The sequence below is a fragment of the Lepidothrix coronata genome, unplaced genomic scaffold (genome assembly GCF_001604755.1).
Source record: "Lepidothrix coronata isolate B3197 unplaced genomic scaffold, Lepidothrix_coronata-1.0 Scaffold45, whole genome shotgun sequence".
Taxonomy (NCBI): Eukaryota; Metazoa; Chordata; class Aves; order Passeriformes; family Pipridae; genus Lepidothrix; species Lepidothrix coronata.
This window is the reverse complement of record NW_016690225.1, coordinates 4,003,132-4,025,850: the sequence shown is the minus strand read 5'-3', so window position 1 is coordinate 4,025,850 and position 22,719 is coordinate 4,003,132. Positions and strand designations below refer to the sequence as shown.

The following is a 22,719-nucleotide window of genomic DNA, read 5'->3' as shown; positions in this document are numbered from 1 at the left end:
AAGTCACACTCCAAAGTAGACAACACAGTGTTTTCATCAACCTGAAAATGAGCCTTGAAGCTTAAATCCAAAATGCATACACTTGAAGGCTCCAGTGTGGGACTCTAAATCTCTCTTTATGGGTTTAGGATGCTTAATTTAGACACCCAAATAATGTCAGTTAAGTAGCTCTTGCTTTTTTAATCTAAAAGGCAAACATACTTCTCTCCACATCCCTACTTACCATTATACTTGTTAATTTACAATGCTCACTATTGTAGTGTTAAGACCAACATTAACAGATGTGCAATGCAAGATGAAAAACACACAAAGTAAAACAGTCCAATCTACCCAGCTGCTAAGCAATTTCCTGACATAAATAGTAAAATCACACAAGACTCCAATGCTAAATGCTACTTAAGTAGGCATACACAGTATCATAAATGGCATCAGGTAAACAAATTCCAGCATCCTTATTTAGTAAAAACTATGCTTTTTCCTGTTAGTCCCTGGGAAATCAGTTCTAAGAGGAATTGGATAAGTATCTCTAACCCGTTCTTTGGGGGATTGAAAGGCAGATTATGATTTACTAGACAGAGAAATGTTTCTTTTATTTGAGCAAAGACTTTCAAATAAGATGCTTTAGAATAGCCTGATTTTTTTTTTCTAGCTGTTCCACAGCTAAACATCCTGTAAAATAATTGCTGTTTGCTTTTTTCACTATTTTAACACCTGTTCTTAATGTCATCTGTTTTGTTCACAAAGAACCTCCAACAAAAAGTAGCTTTTCCTCAGATTTGCTTTGCTAGAGACACCTGGTCTGCAAGTGAAGATGAAAAGCAAACAATAACCTTTAAAGTTGTTTAGAGTTTACTTGCTGTTCTTTTTAAGGTCACTAACACACATTCCTAGGTTCATATTTCAACTTACCAAAATATAATGCAAGATCAGTCAAGGCAGGGCAAAAAAATTGTGTTCACTTAATTTTTTTAGTGAATTGAAAGTGTAATATGAGACTGGTTTTAAAAATAACCTGACATTAACTTGCACAAAAACCTGCATTAGGTCTTGCTCTTTAAAAGTTACTTCTGTTCATTTAAGAAGCAGCAACTGTGTTGTTTTGAAGTTGTGTAAAAATATACAGTACAAACTACAAAAGTGTGAATTAACTTTAAACGTTGTTCCTGAAGTATTGCACATCCCAAAACATTTTTACACACCTCCCCCTCTCCTGCCTTTAATCCATCAACTAAAGGAAATGTTCTGTTTCTGAATGAACACTGGGTTGTATGAATGGAACAGCATGGGAAGTGTGCACTTCATCTGCTTAATGGACAAACACAATGGGAAGAAAATGAGTTACATACATCCAGGTTCTTTTCTGATTTGCTTCTGTGTAGAGAGCAGAAGAATTTTTCCTACAGTTATTACAAATTGCTTCTTCATGGAAATACATTTTTTTTGGTCTGAACTTTAATAATGCATTATGCTACTACTGTACATGCCATACATAAAACTGGAGAATGTCTTTTGAAAAGTAGATTATGTTTAAGCATTCCGATGACATACTAGAATAAACCACTATTCCACCTAATCCAGTGTTTAGCAGTAAGCCAGTAAGTGATACTGTGAAGCAAAGGTCAAAACCCTAGATGAACCATGTAGCAATATACCTGAAATGAACTTTTCTCTTTGCCTTTCCCTACTTTAGGATCAATTTATATACTGAAGTGTAAGATTTTTTCTAATGTGCATGTCAGCAGGGAGAGTAAACCTCTCAATAATAAAATCTTCAATTAATTTGAGAGGATAGCAGGCTGGTATACAGATGAGATACAAGATGGGAAATTTTAAATATAGATATGTATGTTGGCTATTATACTTTGGAGCTTTTTGGTTTTCAGTTATTCCTAAAAGACAGGCAATTCCTTTCAGTTCAACAATTAAACAAATTTCTTTCTGAATAAATGTCAGTTTTACCATTTGGATCATGGCATTGTACTCAATGAACTGCATTTTTCAGGTATTAAGACATTGAAATAACTGAATGCTGACTTGAATTTGCTTCTTAGCACATTGACTAGACTATTACTCAGGACATATGACTGTCCAAAGCAATAGTGTAAAAGCAATAGGTAATTTTTTTCTTAGTCTTTCCTGTTGCCAACAGCTGAAAACAATGTATGATCAAATTGCTTATAGCAAATGGAATATAGGTAATTTATTTGTAGTTTATCAGCAGATCAAAAGACTAGAAAATAAAAGTCTATGTTGGGAATCAACATTTAAACCTAAGACTAGAACTTCATTCTGAACCATGCCAGCAGACTGGTGGATGCGTTGCTGTTAGAAAAGCAGTATCTTTGTATACACTGAAATGAGGTTCGTTTTCCCTTGTCATGATATCCTGAAAGCCAAAAACCCTTTGTCACTTTGAAATATGTTTCTTCCTAAAGCACAACAAAATCAGATGTTTTAATATATACAAGAATGAATGCTTATAATTTTTTATAAGTAATTATCAATGAAAGGTTATAATTATTGTTGTACTGAAGTTCATTTCTCAAATAGAAAAAGATATTCTGACACACTGTCATCCAAAGCCATCTGTACAGAATGGATAAAGACAAATATATTGTACAGTGTTGGATTTTGAAGTACGCAAGAGATGATTCTGCCTCTGAATCCCACATTCCTTTCTTAAGTAATGCATCTGTTTTTACTTATTGTGAAAAGTGCTTGTTTCTGTCTGTCAGTGATGTATTTGCTAAGCAAAAGAGTACTGGCAGGACTCAAAAGAAAATATGTTTTTACTTTCAGATTAGTACATGTTACCAGATAAAGTTTCCACAGTATTCTGGATGATATAACTGTGTAGTTAATTGTTGTATATCCTGTAGGTAAATTTCAGTGAAAGGATTTGAAATTACACTTTTGCATGTGTTTAAAAACTACGTTGTAAAGACCATTTCTGCATCATTCCACAAATACCAAATTGGTGATACAGGTATGAAATTGTACAAAATCACCAAAGAAGATGAGATTTTTCTTGCACATATCCACAAGACAAAATTGAAGTTGACAGTTTGCCATCTCTGAGATGTTATCAGTAAAAAATGTGATAAACAGAGGCTTGTTTTACTGAACTAGTCACTTGCTAGCATTCAAGATATATTTGTTGTGCTTTGTGATTAACGTGATCGTAAACTTCTCATCTTTGACTGGTCCAAACAGCAAACTGGGAGACTTTCTCCATCAATTATCAACATCAAGTGCTTAATTTCCCTTCTTTTTCTTTCTTCAAGTGTACATATAGGAAATGAGCTTGGAGATGCCTGAATTGCCAGTTTCCAGTCCTTTTAGTTTGCATATAACTTAACATATAAAATTTAAGAGCATAACCTTTAGAATATCTTTGAAACTTTGGCAGATAGACTGAGGTTCAGACAATTATCTTGTTACTGCTCCTCTTTTCTTGTTCGTTATGAACAAATTCATCAGTGTGCATCTCCCCTTAATTTACCAAGAGAAACAATATAATTTGCTTGATTCCTAAACTATCACATATGTATTGCTTAGAATGGAATTTACCCTAGAAGACACAGATACCCATTTCCAACCTTCAAACTGCAACAACTAGGATCTTCAGTGACTGTACCTTTTCATAGTAGAGTATTTGCTTTCGAAAATGCACCACATTATTTGATTTACAATACTAAGCAGCTTAGTTAACTGTTTCTTTAATAACTTTTTACATGCTTTAATTCAAGAGCCTCTTGCATCTGTTGTTCCATGGGGTTTTACATAGCTTTAGCTGAAAGCCAGGATAGGGGCAAAGTAAGACAGTCTTCTACCACTGTTCCCATTATTATAGAGCTAGACATGCACAATGTTGCCAACTGATTTAGAAGACACAGTGTCATATCTTAGATTAGGGTCTACAACAGAGAGGTGCCACTCATGGATCTTTCTCTGGAACTTGGCAAAACCAGAGTTTCATAAGGTGCCTCAGTCTGCATTAATTAGCTCCCTAGAGTAAGTTCAGTCTGCCTCTTCAGCCTGGAAAAGAGAGAAATAGTGGAATGGAAAACTTAATAGAAATCCTCCTTGAAGAGGCAGATCTATCAGCATCGCTGAAGAAGTTGGGAAAGCTAACATGCTGCATGGCTCTCATCCTGCATATTACTTTGGCACTGAAGTTTGTAAGCCTCAGAATCTAGAGAGGTAGAAGATAGAACTGTGGACTGGAGTGCAAATATTATATGAATATATAGGTAAACATTATGCTTCCCACTTGTAAAAATCAGCTTAGGTACAAGAGTCAAAGCAGAACTGATGGCTTTCCATGGAGTTTGGTGTCTCCCTATTCCCACATTCTGACAGAATCATAGAATCACAGACTGGTTTGGGCTGGAAGGGATCTGCAAAGATCATCTTGTTCCAACCCCTTTGCTGTGGGCAGGAGCATCTTCTGCTATACCAGGTTGCTCAAAGCATCATGCAGCCCGGCCTTGAACACTTCCAGGGATGGGGCATCTCCAACTTCCCACGGCAACCCGTTCCAGTGTCTCACCACTGCTACCGTAAAAAAAAAAAAAGCCCTCCTGGAACAGAAGATGCAAGTTGTAATTTCAGACAAAAATGGTTCCAGCATCTAGTTAACAATAAGCTACTGATGGGAGCCCTAAGGATTCCTGTACAGACTGCAGAAGGGAAAATAGGAGACGATGACTCCTGAATAAAAAAATATTTCATGTATATACTAGTATCTGAAACAAGGCTGTCACACACAGAAAATATTTTGGTAGGCCAAATGCACCCTAGGAATTCTGTCACTGGTAATAACAGCGAAAGTAATGAACAAACCACGTGTCAGTGGACTGTAGAACCTTCAAGAAAAGGAAAATTTCCATGGCACTGAACAAGAAGTTTCAGAAATAAGCAAAGACAATTTTATCTGCTATTTTATTATTTGAATTTCTCAGACTGGCCAAATATAAATTACAGGTGGAAAAATAATAGGAACATCAGATAATATAAAAAGGTAAAGCATTTGGGGGAAAAAAGGTATAGCACAGTAATTTAATATTAAGAAGTGTCTTAGAGCTATGGCACATTACACAGTGTTAAACCAAATAACGTCGCACATATACAGTAAGTTAAAAAGTGCTTTACAAATGGAAATAGTGTGTGGTTTTGTTTTCTTTAACAGACATTTCTAGGAAATGGGGCAGAGGCAAAAAAATTGTATTTATTCTCTAATGAGAATAAATGAAATACTGTTTGGTGAACTTGAAGTCTATTCCAAGTAAACCAAGCTCAGAGGAGATGTTAAAGAATTCCTTGGGTTACAAAATCCAGATCTATGTTTTGTATAAAAAAAATCCTACACCTAAATAGTTCTGCAAACACTCACTGTGTGAGTTTTCAAGCTGCCTAGGGAAGGCATTACTACTCCTTAAATGCCTTTTAAAATTTCTTTTTTCCATGATCCAAGTAATTACTGAAAATTCTGTCAGTTTTTATCTGTCTGTAGAACAGGTTAACCCTAAAATTAAGATGTTGTTTACAAAGCTTAGCAAACATATCCCACTCTTTGTATGACTAAAAGATATCTGTTCTCTTTCCAACTTTGAGCATATTACGGCTTAGTCTGGAGAGAGAGAGGGAAGCTACAGGAACTTTTCTGCTGTCTTTATACTGCCCATATGTGGCTTTATAAGTTTAGCTAACAATCTTCCAGGAGCATACTAAGGTCATAAAAAGGTCTTACTGCTAAAAAGAGATAGAATATGCAACCCTTTCTCTATTAACTTCCCTCTCTGTTAATAAAAATACGGATAGAAATCTAGTATTCTTCACAGCTACATTAGATGACCAAATACTTCAGAATTCTTAGATGACAGCAACTTTCTTTCCAATTTAGCTCTCTCTGAGGATTCCTGTTAAACCCAAGTGGCATATAAGTGTCCTAGCTTTGCTCATATTCCCTTTAATACCATAAGGAAAAAAATATATTTTTAGTTCCTTATTTTTATTCAGATCTCAAGCATCATAATAGTGTTTTAAAATAAAAAAAAACAATCAAAACTCTAGTTTCTTTACCCTCTGAGGAACAAAATATCAACTTTCTATCATTGATTTGGGTCAGGTATTAAAATTAATGTGTTGTGGTAACACAGCTGAGAGCTTAACAGACTATTTTATTGAATATCTAGGTATCAAAACTTATTATTTAAGTTTCCACAGCAGGGGGGAGGAGAGGGAAAGCCTTGCTTGATACATTACAGCTCTTTCAATATTAGCAACTGAAATTCTTTTAACAGGCATTCAATTGTTAGACTCCGTAGTATCTTTTAACAATATAATTGTCAAGAGATTGAAAATAGCTATGTGCATTTCAAAAGCTGTGCTAAAGCATTGTCAAGGACCATAGAGTAATTCAGTATAAAATCAAAACTAGCGTATTAGAGCATTCCAGTGTGGTACAGCATAATCATTCACACAACTGTCAAAATTTGAGATACTTCAGAAGCAATGCTTTAGTATTTTTTTTAATAAATCGTTTGTCAAAACCACATGAAAACACACTAAGCAAATGTTTGATCTTTATCACTCCACTTAAAAGAACTTTTTGACAGGGAGAAAGAAAAACAAAGTTCTCGCCTTTGGAGAAAATAATTGTATCCCTTTAAAAATGGCAGGATTTTCTCAAAATCTCTAGTATAAAATGACTGAGCACTGTATTAAGCCCCGTCCAAACAACAGTTCTGCAGACCTGTTCATTCTCACGCTGCAGGCATTAGGAGTCATTCACCTCCTGCACTCACCGTATCAGCTTCATCGCTATGCTTGCTTTTGGTTCAGGCCTGCACCTGATGCGCGTGATCCTGGAAGGAAAAAGCCTCTTTGTTCCATTCTGTCAGGGTGTGGGAATGGGGAGACACCCAGCTCAGTGGAAAGGACATTTCCTGGGCAATAGCCATAGCCCCCATAGCAGCTCCCTTACACATGAAGTGACGTCTGTGTACAGCAGGGGTGTTGTTCATCATGTGACCTGATGCACAGATTGACACTGAGGTATCTGAGAGGTTTAATTTTGATTGCTGGCACTTAAAAATCATTTCAGTTTTGTCCTCCTTGACAGAACTTGTAGATATCATCCTATGAAATTTCATATACTTCCTTTAGGTCTTTTCCCATGAACTACATTATGTTCTGTGCAACAATTTTCCTCCTCATTTTCCACTTATAAGGTGTAACTACCTGCAAGATACTAGTTCAAATCCACAGTTTCGAAGTGACATATAAACCAGCACCTTAAGGAGAATGTGCCAATCAGTCAAGAAGCAGTAGCCTCGTTTTCCCATGGTACCAGCTGTCAACTGACAATCTCAGCTGTGAAAAATGTTAATATTCAAACATCAAAAAGCTGCAGATCAGGACTGAAATATATGTAGCAATGGAAAACACACTTGCCGTACTTTACTATTGCATTAATAAATACCCTGTCCATTAAGGCAGTTTTCTTACTCAAGAAAATTCCCTGGTGAAGACTTAATGAAACAATTTTCATATTTTTGCTTTTCTTTTCAGAAATTTCTTTTATAAACAGGGAATTCAACTATTCAAAGGGAACACTAGTCCAGTTTCTTAATACAACTTAAAAAAATTGGATAAAGTAGGCAAAAGACAGCTTAAGTGAATAAGTAAAAAAGATAAAATCTTGTGTTTTCTGCTTTTAAGAAATTGACTTAAAAACTCCTGAACTTCCTTGCATGAGGTCTGAACTTTGACCATATTAACTATCCTTGTGTTTTCACTTACGTTAAACTGTCATCCTGATAGCAGATTTTCTGTCAGATTAATGTTTGCCTATAAAGTAATTGTAAATTAAAAAATCCTATTGTAACTGCTACTGGAGCCTTACTGAGAATGTTTTCCGAAAAGTACTCTGACGTGATGAAAGAATGTTCAAATAACTAGAAGGTAAGCCCCAAGACTAATAACCTAACCCGTAGAAAGAGTACAAACTGCAACAAATATAAACAATCTGACCTGCTGAAATCTTAGCACATACAAGCAAGGATTCTGACAATTACAGTTTACCAGCTACGGAAGAAAGTTTAAATATAATTAGTAATACCCTAATTTTTTTCCTCTGACACATAAATTTATTTGACTTGCATCTAGAGAAAACTCAGGCATGTCTTGAGTTCAGCTTCTTTGTTATAGTAAACTTTATTATTTTAAAAAGGCTCTGAGGACAGCATACAAAAACCTAGCTCTGCTCTAAACAAGTAGAAAAATTGCCATTGACTTCTTAGTTTCACTAAGAAGTATTAAAAAAATTACTGAAAAAATTATTTTAAGTTGATAATGGAGTAGATGTGCGCTTTAAGGGTTATTTCATGTGGACTACCTCTAAGTAAGTAAGGATGCTATTGGAATAGAAAAAAAAAAGTGATAACTTTAATCATAAGGAAATAAACGTTTTCCTTTTCTTGTCCCTCTCAAGTCCATGTGGGAGTAACATCTCCCAAGAGTCTCATCCAGTCAAGTCCTTCACACTCACCATTTTCCTCAGTGAATTTCCTTCCAACTACACAATGTTTTTTAAACTTCAAGCAAACCAGACAATTCCTTCCCTCAGCTGGATTTAAGACCAGTCTTTCAGTCCCCTTTTGCAGCTCACTGCCATTAAGAATTCCTATCCGTGATACGTCCATTTTTAAAATTCTGCTCACACAGATTCATTTCAGGGTTTTGTCCCTCCTGCTTCTTTCCCTCTGTTAAAGCTATCCAGCTTCCTGCCTGTCCCTTTTCTCTATGTTCCTTCTCATTCAGCATTCTCACTCTGGATTTGTTTGTCCTTACTGTTAGATTTGGTTTTAACCTTCAACTGCATGGATATTCTCCTGAGAGTTCACAGAATCATAGAATGGTTTGGGTTGGAAGGGACCTAAAAGGTCATCTAGTTCCAACCACCCTGCTGTGGGCAGGGACACCTTCCACTAGACCAGGTTACTCTGAGCTCCAAACAATCTGTCCTTGAACACTTGCAGGGATGGGGAGTCCAAAAATTCTCTTGGCAACCTGTTACAGTGCTTTACCACTCTCACAGCAAAGAATTTCTTCCTACTATCTAGCCTCAACCTACTCTCCTTCAGCTTAAGGTCATTCCCCCTTGTCCTATCACTACATGATCCTGTGAAAAACATTCTTCTGCAGCTTTCTTGTAGTCCCTCCAGGTACTAGAAGGCTGCTCTAAGGTCTCACAGACCTTCTTTTCTTCAGACTGGAAAATCCCAATCGTCTCAGCCTGTCTTCATAGGAGAGGTGCTCCAGCCATAAGATCATCTTTGTGGCCTTCCTTTGGACCCACTCAAACAGGTCCACATCCCCTTATGCTGGGGGACCCAGAGCTGGATGCAGCACTCCAGGTTGGGCCTCACAAGCACAGAGTAGAGGGGTAGAATCACTTCCCTCGACCTGCTGGCCCTGTTCCTTTTGATGCAGCCCAGGACACAACTGACTTTATGGGCTACAAGTGCACATTTCTGGCTTATGTTCAACCTCTCATCCACCAACACTCCCAAATCCTCCTCCTTAGGCCTGGTCTCAGTCATTTACTGCCAAGTGTGTGTTTAGGCTTGGGATTGCCCTGACCCAGGTTCAGGACTCTGCACTTGGCCTTGTTTAAATTTATGAGGTTTGCATGGGCCCACCTCCGGAGTCTGAGACAGATAGCTTCTTTTCCTGGCTAGGTGCATGTAGTATCAGCGTCATCGTACTTTCTCTGTTGCTAATGTGGTTATTCATCTTGAGAGCAGAGTCTTGCATCCTAGAGTCTCTAGAAAGTGCATATAGAAGTCTCCCTCTTAAGTGGCCCTTCCCATCAGATCTTGACAGACAGGGAACAGTGTCCTCCTATAAAATACCCATCCTACAGCACATAGCTTTGGTTCTCAGCCATTTTTGCTGAGAGTTCCTCCTCTTCTCCTACTATTAATGCCAGTAGTATAATTTTTTGGGGGGGAGGATCTGGCTTCAGTTTCTGGTCTTCATAGAAGAGCACCAACTGGCAGCTGCCTGGTGTCAGGCTTTCAGGAGCACTGACTGGAACTCAGCTCAAGCGGTGACTTTCCATCACTGCCTGAGTGCTTAGGGGGTACCACAGACAAAGAGGAACTATTGGAAGCAATGGATGGAAAGACTTGTCATCTTGTTCCTGTTCCAAAAAATTAAACTGCCTGCTTTTAGATGGATAATCCTAGGTATTGAGGCAAAAAAATGTATTTTTAATCAGGATTATATAATTTAAAATATTTTTTTCTGTATCACACACTACATTTTGTTTCTGCAATATGCTGCCTATATGTGCTGATCTTGCTTCCAAATATTTGTGTTTGTCCACTCTTAACACAGTAGCTTAACACAGTAGCTTCCTGTTTTAACTTTCAAGCATGGAATTCCTCAGAAGCTTTTGCATGAAAGACTTTTAACTGTGCTAATGGAACAGCAAAGAGAAATAAATAAGTGGCATTTGACAAGAACATATCAAGATGCTTATTTTTTAAACTAAGCCAAGGTTAACCTAAGCTTCTATTATTTAAGGCAGCCCTTAGTGCTTTCTGTAGTCAGAATTAAGCCTATTTTGGTTTTTGAGTCCTGCTCCCCTGCCCAGTGTTTTGGAAACTTCAGGGAAGTTCTCTGACAGGTCTGGTCCAGCAAGTGAGGAATTTTCAGGCTGGTGATGTAAATGTAGCAGCTTTTCAGACACCCCACCTCCTCAGTCCATCTAACATATTATCAATGGAAACAGTAAAGAGAAAGATGCAGCATTTCTTAAAAAAAGAGTTACAGCACTTGATAGGAAATTACTTTTCTTCCCCCCTGCATTCTTAGTAAAGAAATTCAGTTCTTCAAAACTGAAATCAGCAGCTGACATGTACTTCCCCAAAGTCTTGAGCATGAAAAATTTTCAGGCCTTCAGCTCAAATGACTGGTTGTCTCTTGCTAGCATCATCATTGAAACTTCTTCAAGAAAAAGATCTTAGAAAAGCTCCATAAACTATATTTAGATGCCAGTATGTTGCAAAGTTTAAGAACTACTAAAAATGCTTTCAGTTTCCTTATCTGTGAAGCTTAAAAGGAAAATCTAATGATTTTTCATGCTGAAAGATGCTCTGTGAACACAGCTTTGAAACAGGAGACACCCAGTTTTATAGCTCACAAAAGGGACTAATTGTGTTCCACAGCTTCCTAACTAGTTTGATCCTTGAACTCCAAATCATTCTTCCTTCTGGTTGGAAGTGGAATGCAAGATGACTGCTTCCCTAGAAAGCAATGCTGAGAATGAACTGTGAATGCCTAGCTCTTTTTCATTTCCCCAATAACATGCTTTGAAAAGAGGAATTTGCTTCATATTTCTTCACAAACTTGCACTCTGATTTGCTTGGTCATATCATGAGTTATTCTTTAAAATAGGCAGTCCTGTTGAAAGAGGAGTTCATAAAAAAATCACTTGATATTCTAAGTTGAGATAAAAATGATAAATGACTTTATCTGTGGCAGATAAATTTGCTAAATATTTTGTAAAGTTTATAAGGCTATGTAGCCAATGTTTTTCATGAAAAATGTCATAAGTATCCCCACCAGCATATCTGATAGCAAGTTTATTTCAGCTGTCTAATACTCAGTGGAATGGATAAAAATACAGAAATGGGAAAGGATTATTTAGATCTGGGATAGCAAGTGTTTTTTCAGATGTCACCTTTTTAGGGCGGAATCTCATCTTTACACCAGTCTGGTAAAGTCCTGATTTCCCGATGGTAGCACACAAGTACAAGATACAACTGAAAACATGTAGGCTTGTCTCCAAAAAGTTTGAATATTCAATTTGTGAAATTACAGCTGAATGTCACAATCTAGTATTTAAAAATTAAATATTGATTAGCAGTATTTCTTATCCTGTTTACACATAAAGAATTCTAATTTTGAATATGGATGGTTTGTTGCATATAAAAAAATATTTATATTCATATCAGTGAATGGCAGAAGCATCACTAGCTTCTTGTCTTCCTGGCTTCAGTGCTACTGAACTTCGGCAAAATGCCATTCATGACTCATACTATTTATTTATTTATTCTTTATTTTTAGACTAATGGGAACTTTATGAATTCCTTCCCTGATTTCTAAGAGAAATACCACTTAGCTGAGATCCTGAAAAATGGTGATTCAGAATCTTAAATTACTGCCTTAATGAACAGCCTTAATTCTTAATGAGTTCAGTTAATCACTAAATAATTGATTTTAATTTTGAAGATATTGCTGTTAAATTTTGTGGGGTTTTTTTTCAAATTCTTTTCTTATCTAAATTCACACTATTAAATGGTTGTCAAGGTGACTATTTAGTTTCTATTAATAACATTTTTTTGAAATCTCAAGAATATTTTTCATTTGCAATTTAGTGTACAACTCCCCAAAAATGCTCCATAGAAACTATAAGTATCATATATAGTATGAAGAACCCATGTCATCCTCCAAATGACAAAACATATGAAAATGCACATTAGGAAAGCAGTAGTGTAGTATCACATGTACAAAACAAGCTCAGCATCTGGAATGGTGGGAGCTCAACTCTACATTAGCCTTTGGGACTGTTTCAGCTCTTAGTCTCTTCTCTTTTTTTTTCTCTTTTGCTTTTTCTACATCATCACTTGCATTGTAACATTTGTAGTTCAAAACATGCAGTAGAAAGTGTGATTGTGCCGTAATAACTTTTAGTATTAGGTACGAAATACTTCCATTCAAGAACAGAGAGTGAAAGTCATTCTTCACAAATATTTGCATAGACAATGAAGGCATTTAATGCATTTTTTTTCGTGTTATATTAATGAAATATTTAGTTTTTATGTAAGTAGATTATTGCCAGTAAGGGGGGGGGGCGATTTTTTTCTGCTAGCAAGTGTAAATTATAAAAGCATAACAAACAGCTTTGTCTAAATGAAATGTAATCAGATGTGAGAATAACTTGGTAAGCTTTCATTTAATGCACAAGAGTCATTAACAGAACCATCTGCTGTGTATCATTTAAAGTCTGTATTTACTATTTGAACAATTAGCATTTAAATCTTTAGCATTTTATTACACAATTTTAGCTTGAATATTTTCCAGTAAATCTCAGCTCACTTCCAGATAGTATTCATTTATGATGTGCTTTTCACCTTTTGTTTGCTGACAGGAAAATGAGATAAGAGAAAAATCTTAGCCAGAGGTCTGGACAGGCAGACATCTTCAATGCAGCATGTAAGAATCTAATAGCATAGAGACATCTCAAGCATTCCCATATACATTCCCAAAAGAATTTTCTTCCTCCCTTGAGAAACAGCACATAGACCATGGGGACATCCTGCTCTAGAGAAAAAAGAAAAAAAAAAAGGAAAAAGATAAAAATGCAATTTAAAATGTTGCTTTTTTCCTTCTGCAGTGTAATATTATTTTCCAAAAGTTATAAGCTACTAAAATTGATAAATGACTTTCAGAAAACATAGAGAAATAAATTATTTTATGAAAAGCTGATTTAAAATAGCCTAAAGTCTGATTGATGGGGATTGATGCAATGCCCTTAAAAATGTGTTCCCTTAGGTCTGTCAAGATAAATGACTCTTGGAAGGGATAGTGATCCTTCTATTTCTATTCTGACTTTAAGCAGTAGCAACATTGACAGACTGTGAAAACAAGTATGAAAAGCTATTCTAAAGAGAACAAAACTGAAATCTGTACAGTATTTTGGCTTCACAACAGCAATACACAACACATAAAAGTGATATGGAAATACAAATATAAGTGCACATGGAGAGCCTGGCAATATGGTGCTCCACGCATTACATACATGCACATTAAGCAGCATGTGTAGCGCATATATATATATATAGGTAAAATAATACATATTGCTTATATGAACTGCTGTGATGAAATTGTGACCGTGTTTTCTTCTTTTTTAAAGACTACATTACATTTCACTGTTAACCATATCCAAGGATCCAAGGTGGCTCATCCCAAGAAACCCTTCCTCATGTAGAAACTTCAATTATACAACAAATAAACAACTTAAATATTTAGTATCTCAACTAGAAGTTAAGTACGTGAAAATAGTCTTTTAAAAAACTATAGTTTGTCTTTATGTACAAAAATGTATGTGTGTGAATCAGAAATTTAAGGATTTTATGGCATATAAGGATAACCTTCTACAATGAGACAATTGTACATTGGCACAGAGTTTGAAAAGAATGTTCCAACTTATGGGCTAAATTCTACTTCAGATGACTCATGAAGAAACCAGATGTGGCCACAATCCTAAGATCACTGCCACTCTGAAAAAAGGGCAGGGCAACCAAGACCAAGCATTACTGGGTTAAAGATAACTCAAGACATCTGGAGTGTGAGAAGTAGGAAGGACTCATCTGTACTCTGAAAACGTATTTTGAAGAGAACTGATGAGTCTCATCAGCAGTTTTTGTACTTTGCCCTGTCACTAGAACTCAGCAAAACTGATTATGGATGCTTAAGTACATTTTCCATCTTGCTCACTTTTGTGAATATACCAAACATCTTGAGGAATAAAATACCCCAAGGATGTTGACCACAGGTATTGGAAGGGCTGATTAAGTTCCTATGGTTTAAATTCACACAGGTAAATTTTGAATAAAGCACAGGACATTTTTAGTAGGAATGTGAGAACAATAACTCACAAAGCTTTTGACAATTTAATGTATGTATCACATCTCACTCCTATGCAGAAGAGAACACCTAAAAGTTGTAGATGCTTGTGGTTGTAAAAGAGTGGCAAAAGCCAAAATGGTTCAGAAAAAAAAAGCTCACAAATTTTTATTAACAAACTACACACTTGGTGTGGAAATTGGCATATGTTTGCCCCTATCTTCTAATAATAAGAGTAATAAAAGAACAGCTGAGAAGGTGTCCAATGTCCTTGTGGTGCCACCCAGGCTTTGGAGGGATACCTTTTTATAGGTGAGTTTTCCCCTGGGATTAAGAATCTCACTCTTCACGTAAATGAGTCATCACACACAATCCGTTCTTCTGGACTTTTACAGAAATGGGTTGGGGGACTTTGAGGGTCTTTTGATGGTCTTGATCCCCCCCTCAGTTGACAGTCCGTGCCTTACTGCCCAGGCTTCTACATATGTCAAACATTGTAGCTTCAAATGCACATTCAAAAAATGCCTAGCTGTAAACATTGTATTTTCTGTTGCTAGGTTTTCTGCTGGATCTACTCCACTCTTGGAAATTCAAAACAAAAGTTAGAGGAAAAAACACCACATACATGTCATTAGCCCTGCAATTTTCTCTGTATCTACATTACATGACTAAACATGCAATATGTGTTGTAATACAACCTGTTCATACAGGACACAGTACTATATTAAATATTAAACTCATATTTAACATTATCTCTCCCTGAAAATAAACGTTACAGTTGACAGAATCAGATTAGAAACATCAAGAAAATCACCAAACTTTATTTGGAAAGCCTGCTCCAACAACTGACAAATTCTATAAAATAAAATAACCAGTCCCTACTATTTGTACCATTTATATGGGGTAGCATTTGGCAAAGAAGTGATGTATGTATTCATGTAGCTATAAATGCTGCCAGGAACGTGACTGCTTAATTAGTACAGATTAAACCTTTGGCAGCAAAGAACAAAAGCAAGATCTCATTTGTAACTGTAAATGAAAAAATTGGTAACTCAAAGCGTCTTTGAAACGCAAAAATAAGTCACTGATTCTTTGTAAAATTGTTCTGCAATATGTACATAAACAATATGATAGCAGTCAGGAAGGCTTTTCATTTGAATAAGTACTGACAATTCTTCATAAAGGATTAATACTATCTCTGCCAATGGTTAGAAAACAAATTTCTTTTAGTGCATACTCTACACGTCTTTTCTTTCTTGTCAATTTAAAGCTTGCTTAAAAAAGGACAGTCTTGGCTATAAAAGCAATGTGTTGGAATGTGTTCCACTATGATTGACCTGTCCTTGTTTCTTTTGGCAACTTGGCTAAAGTATTTTCATCAAACTTTATGATTTTATATAATTTGAAGTAATAAACCACGACACAGCCCCAAAGTGATGACCTTAGAGAATTTCTTCTCTCTAAAAATGCATCACTTTAACTGTTACAGATTTTAACTGTGAAATTATTTCAATTTTCCCAGCTTTTTGGCAATGTAAACATACTTTGAGGCATGTTTTTTTCCCATCTGTGCTTTCATTTTTATATTTACTTTAGTCCAAAATACATGCAAGCTAACTTCTTACACAAAAGATAGAATGTTTTATAAAAAAACCCACAAAAAAAATCACTGAAATGCTATCAAATATTCATTCTTTCAAAAGTGAATGTATTAATACCTCTTTTCCTCTCTCCTGTAATTGCCTTAAGTTATGACTCATTGATTGACTTACTCCCTCAAAAACAGAATTTCTGAAGGAAGATGCATCACTAATAGTCAGCTATTTTGACAATTTGACACTTTCTTTGTCAGAAATAACCATCATGTAATCAAGGTTACGATATATCAACACAATTCTTATATGCCAAATATTATTTGAATTAAAAGGAGATTAAAAATTATCTTCCCATAACTAGCTACGTGGCAAAGGAGAAATCTAGCCAACAATTGCTGCTGCACCCTCCAAATTGGAGCAAAATATTGAAGATGACAGACATGCTGTTCAAACTAAACTGCCAAACTTCCCAACTGACAGATGAGGACGGCAGCATTCATTCCTGTGTCTTTCCCTCCTTTAAATGACTCAGCCTATTCTTCTCCCTTCAGCAATTTCTGAGTGTGCTACTGCTTACAAAGGAAGGAGGCTCCTTTGCAGGAACTGATGAATGGTACTCTACAAAGAAATGTGCCACAAAGAACTGCAGTCTGGCAAAATGGCTGCTAATCCTCAGTGTTGTCAGTGAAGCTCAGCTGTGGTTGTGGGAACTGGAGCCTGAATTAAAACGTTCTTCCACCTCCCTCTCAGGGAAAGCTGAGGGTCTTGCTTTCTGAGAGTATGCAATGGGAACGTTCTGCTCTCACTAAGGTCAGTGGGAGATGGTGGGCATTTTGGATGAACATCATTCTTTGAAGAGAGATGAAAGCACCTGCCACTTAAAAAAAATTAGGAAATATAGTTGTAAAAAGTTCTGCTTTCTACAGTTTTGCATTTTATGATCAAGAGAGAGTGGAATATAAGCAGAGGGATGAGTGCGTATCTTGGTTCAGGTCAGGAAAAGAGATTTTATGATATGTAGGTGCAGAGAATGTACAAAAGTGGGAGAGAACTGGTGAATATGAAGTAAAAAACAGAAGGGATTTATGTAATCATGCTTTGTAGGACTTTTAGGGAAAAAAACCACAAGAAGCTCCAAAGCCACTTAATAGGTCAATATAATTTTGATGTTTCATGTCACTCTAAATTAGAATAAATAAGTCAGATAATGAAACTGGCTTTAAATCTTAATATAAATCCCTTTTGGTGCTCATATTTCCTGCTTTCAAGTAAGCACAGATACCATATTTCCTAAGTTACTTATTTAATATTTTTAAGTTGAAAAACAGATGTGAAGACGTAACCATTAAACTGGAATCAAGAGAATACTTCAATGATTTAGAATTCACCACATCAATGAGATTATTTGAAAGAGGTCAGATACTTGGAGATATGCTTATACTTACAGATACTCAAATAAGATAAATTATGAAAATGGAGATCTGTGTGTCTAAACAACTTCTTGCTAAGGTTGCAAGCATGGTGACAAGAGGTATAAAAATCTGGCAACCAGAACCACCAGATGCTTTAAATTGTAATCCCAGGTTTTGCATACTGTAATCAGAGCAACCTTACAGCTGTGTGTTTGAAATGGGCAATTCCCTAAGCCTACCACAAAATGTTTACCTTACCTTTAAGCCCAGAATTAACTCATTTTTTAGTTGTGTGTTTTGGAATAACTCAGCGATAACAATTTCAAAGAAGTCATGCAGTTCTGTAATCCTGTATGCGGAGATGACTTTGCTGAGATTCTCATCTGATCTCTAGTGAAAAAGGATCATTCTGATCTCTAGTGAAAAAGGAATCAACCTTGAAGACTGAGTTTTAATATCCACAACTGTTTCATAAAAGAACCAAAGCTCATGAACAGTCTATCTTTGTTGATCTATTCATTGCTGTCTTTCTTTTTACTTTTTGTGGGCCTTTTTTTCTAAATTAAAGATGATGCAATATTTTCAATGCTTTCTCATACAGTAGCTCTTTGATACCTGAGATGTCTCACTCCTTCTTTTTTTTTTCCTCTGTATGTCCTTTTTTTTCCCCCCATGGTTTGATAGAATATGAAATCATAAGATGTTTTTCCTCACTGATATGGAAAGTAGCCATGCAGTCATGTTTAAAGTTTCTCCTTACTACAAGCCATCATTCATATCAAGATAGCATTATCAAAATAATATTTTCAAAAATTCGAGATATCAATCTGTTTTACCATTTTACTTAGATTAGGAATTGATCATGTGTTATAATTTGTGCTTAATGACATTAGCTATTTGTTATTAGCTAGTATCCTCTTTGTGGGTACAGCATGAAGTTCAAAATTTATTATGGATCTCTTGTTAGAACAGTGTTGAAGTAGAACTTTGATTCTAGAAATTTCTAGAAATTTCACCAGTCAATGGTTTGAGTTCAAACATAAGCCATGAAAGAAATATGAAGTATTAGCAATGTTACTGAGAAAATGATATTAAAGAAGTGTGGACAAAAATCAGACTGCTTTTTGATAATCCAGACAGGTGGAAGGAGACATATATAAGGTTACTTTAATTTTAACCTTGCTACTTATTTTCTTCTTGCTTTCCTTGAAAGCTGGGTACTCTGTTATAAAATGACTACTAAAAAAGCCCAATTACAGAAATTACTTCAGAATCAAGTATTTTAAACAACTTTTGCATTCCTAAATCCTAAGCATTTAAAGTATTTATAGGTTTTTCTATGATTTCATGTCTTTATTTGAAATTCTCTCTGACAAAAATGTGCATGTAAGAGTTTTAAATGACATCTGACCTCTTCTCTGACTACTAGTCATGTGATGAAAAATGCTTTTGAAAATATTTAACTGTAAATACAGGAAGATGACTAAACTCATAAACTTTTGTCTTCTAAAAAATTCCCATCGCTGCCAAAGCTGGTGAAGCTCCTCTGATGGTTAAAATCAGTGGGAGCACTAAGGCAGAAAATCTTCCAAGTGCCCACAAGCATTCTTACCACTGTACCTTCTATCTACCACTGCAAATCTCTGTTCCTTCCCTTAGAAAATGAGTGGCCACACATTCCTTATCACATTTGCCCTTCCTCTCACAGAACTTAACATTGGGAAACTTCACACAAATACATAACAAGGACAAGGAACAAATTTGTTCAGCAAGGCAGCAAGCAGGCTTACTGTACTACCTCCCTTTCCAACATTTTAAAGAATGCAACTATCTTCTCTCTTTCCTTTCCCATGTAGCTTGAGAATTACATCCAAGACAGTATGAAGAAAGAAATGGTAGAGATCCAGCAAACTGCAGTGCAGAACCAGACTGCAGTAATGATTGAAATAGGCACAAACTTACTAAATCAAACAGCTGAACAGACCCGCAAATTAACAGATGTTGAAGCACAAGTAAGTAATGAATTTCAACCTAAAAATGCTTCTGCTTCCCAAATACTACAACTATACATTTAACACCGTTTATTGTTACACTATTTAGTTCAACAATTACAAGTCAATCATTATCACCAAGAGCTCCACCCAGCCTAAGGATACATTAGTATTTGATAATACCTAGTTCCATCTCAAGCCCAGTGTTGTCACCTGAGTGATTTCCTTTACAGCAGGATTTGAAGTAAGTCCAGCAAGATAACTGTTACATTAACCTTTAAACAGAATGTACTTAAAACTACTATACTATATCTAAGCATCAGTTGGGTCCTAGTGTGCTTTCATACAACCTTCATTGTATATCTCTGTTGATTATTCACCACTTTAGCTAAAAGAAAGTTCCTTCAAACTGCCTTTGCTCCATTTACCAGGTTCATTGCTTCTTAAAATCGAAACTTTTCTATTTTTTTTTAACTTGTCAAGAAAAATGTGTCTTTTTAATGAATGCTTTCACAGATACTCTAAGCGGTTCCAGCACAATGTACCGTATTATGGATAACAGAGGGATACATAAACAAATCTGAGATAAATCAAGAAAAAAGAAATTAGAAGGCTTCTAGAAAAGCATATTCACACAGAAGTAAACCTGCCTGCTGTACATATTATTTGCTAACTTACTTTAAAAAAAAGGGTTTATCTTTAATTATGGTTTAATTGAAAAACATTAACATTCTGTTAAACAGAATGCAGATATTAATAGGAGGACAAGTCCAATCAATGTAGAATGGCATGCATTTGTATTTTTGCAGACATGGTGGGAAAATTCAGACATATAACTGCCAAAACACATAATGAATATAGCATGCAGCACATAACATTTTATATAATATAAATAGCATACAAAATCTAAAATCCTTGTTAGACATTTTACTATCTGTAGAATTCATCCAATGAATAAAATTCCACTTTTTAACAAGTCTTTGTGAATTCTTTGATAAACTGATAGTTCATAGCTCACAGAGGTACTGAATTTAACTTTCTGATTGCATTATTCAGGAGCCTAATATTTTGCACATGTTGAGAGAATGTATTTATTCATTCACTGTAATGTCTTTATGGAAATTACTCAATTATTTTCTGCTTAGAGGAAGAAAATCCTGACTGTAACTTTCCTTCTCTGCTTGAAATTACTGGTGACTGGGTTTAAGGCTTAATTAGCAACATAAGGAAATTAACCAAACAATTGCTCTCTCAAGGACACTTACTTCTGGCAATAGTTTTCAATTACACTTAAGTGTGAAATCATGTCCTGAATGACTGTTTAACATGAAGGACATGAGTAATCAATTCTTCCTGTCAAGGAAAGCCAAATTCTGTTGAATTAAAAAAAGCTGTTCTAAAACAATGAGAAAATATTTCTAGAAAACATGCCTCAAAGTAATGCAATCCCATACAGACCGAACACTATCTTCCATGTTTCCTAATATCTGTATCTCTTGATTTAAAGATGCAAGTAAAGCGTAAACAATACATTTAGAAAAGGTAACATTAAAATGGAAAGAATGAATTGACAAAAGTGTGGTTCACATGAAAAACATTTGAAAATATAATTTGGGATTGAGAAAAATAGCTAGGAGGGAACTATCAAGTGATTTTTGGAATAGGCCAAGATTTCAGCAAGTGAGAGAGTACATACTTTCTACACCAGACTGAGACAACAACTCAACTCATTCTTTGAGCAACAACCATAACAGTTCCAGTAATGAAGTAAGAATTATCATAACAGAGGGAAAGGTATAACAGCAAAGCTAAAGTACACAGTAGCTTTCATCCATTGATCAGAAATGTAGCAGACTACTGAAATATTCCCACTCATATATGGTAGCATAATAATTAAATTAGTGCAACTATGTGTATTCTTCTTCATTCTGATTCCATGAACATTTGTGCCCACATTAAGTGTTGAAAAATATATATTTTTTAATCATAAGCTTAAGAAGAGATTTGCATGATTTCAGAACATAACAAAATTAAAATTTATTTAAAAGAAGTATCTTAATTGTCAAATTTTTTTTGTAAATTTTATTTAGGTATTAAACCAGACAACCAGACTTGAACTTCAGCTTTTGGAACACTCTCTTTCAACAAACAAACTTGAAAGACAGATTTCAGATCAGACCAATGAGATAACAAAACTACAAGAAAAAAACAGGTAAGTTTGCCTATCAGCCCAATGAAATGCTATTCCCTGAAGTGCCCTTCTAATAGTTTTAGAAACAAATGTACTGAAGTAGGAAAATAAGCCCTGGTACACAAGCTCCCCACACCCAGCTATGCTCATTACAAAGGTCATATATTATTTAAAGCCTAGCAGATCATGCAGGTTTCTTCTCATATTCTCTTTATATATCATTTTTCACTATTTAAAGTTCTCCTTTATTTAAGGAACTTAAGGCTAAAACTGCAGGACTTCTCAGTACGTCAGTTGTAGCCAATTTATATTCTTCTTTAGACTGATCAAGATGAAGTTATCAGTAACCTGATTCAAACTAATTGAGTGCAACCACATCTCCAAAATTTTATTTCCATGTAGTACACAGCTATCCTAATGAACAACCAGGTCATGGCCGCAATTTTTTTCTAACATGAGAAAAATAAAACACTAATCACATTCAATGTTCCTTACTAGTCAATGTTTGAAATTCAGACCAATATCCAACTGTTATTCTTATCCTTTTCTGTACTCAGCTGTGGTCCAAAGGCTCATACCTTTTTTCAGCTGGTTTTGTTTCCATATCACCAGGGTCTTATTTTACTTTTGGCAATAAATAGTTTACAGAGAAATTTAAAAGCAGCAATAACAGTAAGTTGTCTCCTTCAAAACCATGTTTTTTGATGAGAACCATATGTGCAAAGTGCTTTTTATTTTGAAAGAATTAGCTTAAAAAACCCATGAGACATGTTTTGACATTTTTGTTCACTAGTCTACTACACTTACATATGCTCCCTAAAGGTTTA

The 22,719-nt window shown here is 35.5% G+C and overlaps 2 protein-coding genes across 3 annotated transcripts in view; one reads left to right on the top strand and one right to left on the bottom strand.

The window, feature by feature from the left end:
• The window catches only part of MCPH1 (microcephalin 1), a 119,726-nt gene that overhangs the window by 35,868 nt on the left and 61,139 nt on the right, over window positions 1–22,719 (bottom strand).
• ANGPT2 (angiopoietin 2) overlaps window positions 1–22,719 on the top strand; it is a 45,264-nt gene that overhangs the window by 1,682 nt on the left and 20,863 nt on the right. Inside the window, exons 2-3 of one of the 2 annotated variants that reach the window (XM_017814561.1) lie at window positions 19,567–19,722; window positions 21,792–21,913. In XM_017814561.1, the coding sequence (XP_017670050.1) occupies window positions 19,567–19,722; window positions 21,792–21,913 (278 nt within the window). The remainder of the gene's footprint in view (window positions 1–19,566; window positions 19,723–21,791; window positions 21,914–22,719) is intronic. The other variant, XM_017814562.1, reaches the window with a different exon arrangement.